A 2,501-nucleotide genomic window follows, 5' to 3' on the forward strand; every position below is an offset into this window, starting at 1 on the left:
CACAAAAAACTTAATAATAAAACACCACTTATTTTAAAATTTGTTCTCAAACATTATTAAATATCAAGTCTCATAATCTTATAATATGGAATATGAAATATCTCTTGGCACTTGTCCTGTGCTTTTCGTCTTCAATCACATAGATATAAGGTGCGATATGCATACTCCCAAATAATCAGCTTAGTGAGCAGGTAAAAAAAGTCCCTTCTCTGCACCGTGTTGGGTTTATACATGAATTTCTGATCCACAGATTCTAGTGTGAAGCAAACTGTCTTTTGTAGAAGCCACTTCTCTCAGCCTGTCAAAATTCATATGTTCAATATTTCCACACTGATTGTTAAGCATGTGGTCTTTCTGACTGAATGCCAAGATAAAAAGTAAATTGTGATAAATTAACTCATATTTCAACCTTTCCCTTACCTTTGAAAGACCTTTGATAATCTCCCTCACTCTGGAGCCTGATATCTTACAAAGACCACTTAAGGCTGATTTCATATTGTTAGAAACTGATTTGATCGTGCACAGGTTGGAGCCAGTGAGTCAGGAGTCATGAACATTTTGGAAATTATTTCTGTTATGCAATTGTCTTCAGCTATTTTTATTTTTTTAAACATTTATTCATTTTTGAGACAGGGAGAGACAGAGCATGAGTGGGGCAGGGGCACAGAGAGAGAAGGAGGCACAGAATCTGAAGCAGTCTCCAGTCTCTGAGCTGACAGCACAGAACCTGATGTGGGGCTCAAACTCATGGACTGTGAGATCATGATCTGAGCTGAAGTCAGACGCTTAACCAACTGAGTTACCCAGGCGTCCCATGTTCGGCTATTTTTATAATTTTCTTTCACATATAAAATATTACACTTATTCCAAAACTCTGTTCTTTTACATGAAAAAATATATAGAATTAAATTTTACTACAACTCTCTTAGCACCTCAAAAAATACCAACACATTCTTAATAAATTAGTGAGAGAGATCTATCTCAAAGGGAGATTATTAAGAGTCTGTTTCACAGAACTTGAAGCCACTGTTAGGTTCCCTACACTTAAAGAAGTTTCAAGCATTTTCCCAAAGCACAATTGTTACAATCTTAAGGTGGAATAGATTCTGCTGTAATAAGTGAAAGTCACAACTGAGCACCTAAATCTTGTAGAATGTATCTCAGTAGATATTTATATATTGAAAATAAAATTATCTGTTTGGATTAATCCCTTCTTGGCAATGCAAAGAACAACAACAACAACAACAGTGAATGACTATCGACAGGACATATTCAGTTAAAATGCAAGGAATAATTATACAAGAACTTTCTATTATTCCAGGTTAAACTGGGAGCATTATGGATTACAAAAACAAGACCAAAGTCACTGAGTTTATACTTCTGGGGTTTCAGAATGAGAAAGAAATAGAAATTCTTCTTTTTTCTGTATTCCTGCTCATGTACATGACATCTCTGATTGGCAACACCATGATCATCCTTTTGGTGTGTGGTGACTACCGTCTGCATTCACCCATGTATTTCTTTGTAGCCAATCTTTCCTTTATTGAAGTCGCCATCACCTCCACGGTGGTGCCCAAGATGCTAGTGAACACATTTTCCCTCACCAAGGCAATATCCTTTGTGGGATGTCTCATACAATCTATCTTCTATTTCCTTCTGGGATCCACGGAATTCTTCATCCTGGCTGTCATGTCATTTGATCGATACGTTGCCATCTGCAACCCACTGAGGTATACCATCATCATGAACAAACAGACATGCCTATTGTTGCTTCTGGGATCCTATTTAGGTGCATTTTTGTCAATGTTGGTGCCATCCATCTTTACTGCCCCAATAATCTTTTGTGGGCCAAATAAAATCCATCATTTCTTCTGTGACAGAGCCCCAGTGCTAAAGCTGGCCTGTACAGATATCTCTCTGGCTGAGTTGGCTGACTTTATCTGTTCTGCTGTGCTGCTCTTGGGCTCCTTGCTCCTTACTGGAGTGTCTTACACCTATATTGTTATTACTATCTTTAGAATTCCCTCTGTTCAAGGACGTCAGAAGGCTTTCTCTACTTGTGTTTCACATATCACAGTGGTTTCACTTTATTATGGGAGCTCCATCTTCCTTTATGTTCGTCCAAAGAAAGGCAATGCAATAAATATTAACAAATTTGCCACAGTGCTGAACACCATTGTAACACCAATGTTGAACCCTTTCATCTACAGCCTTAGAAATGAGAAAGTCAAAGAATCCCTGAAAGATGCCTCCAGTAAATATATAGGTATGCTAATAAATTTAAGAACTCAAAAATGATATTCTTATAGAATTCAATGATTCACATACTTGTCAACAAAATCACTTATTGATGTGATTATGTAAATATTTAGAATGTTACATAAAAGAGAAACATGTGTGAACATATGTTTCTAAATATCTATTTTACATATATTCTGAATCAGTAGGTCCAAAGTTCAGGTAGAGTCTCCAAGTCTTTGCAGATAATTAATAAAACCAAA

The 2,501-nt window shown here is 36.6% G+C and overlaps 1 protein-coding gene across 1 annotated transcript; it reads left to right on the top strand.

The window, feature by feature from the left end:
* The first annotated feature begins 1,338 nt into the window (after positions 1 to 1,338).
* On the top strand, positions 1,339 to 2,298 carry LOC115294049 (olfactory receptor 6M1-like). The gene has a single exon (XM_029941750.1). The coding sequence runs from the start codon at positions 1,339 to 1,341 to the stop codon at positions 2,296 to 2,298; it is 960 nt and encodes a 319-aa protein (XP_029797610.1).
* Positions 2,299 to 2,501: the final 203 nt, after the last annotated feature.

The sequence above is a fragment of the Suricata suricatta genome, chromosome 6 (genome assembly GCF_006229205.1).
Source record: "Suricata suricatta isolate VVHF042 chromosome 6, meerkat_22Aug2017_6uvM2_HiC, whole genome shotgun sequence".
Lineage (NCBI taxonomy): Eukaryota > Metazoa > Chordata > Mammalia > Carnivora > Herpestidae > Suricata > Suricata suricatta.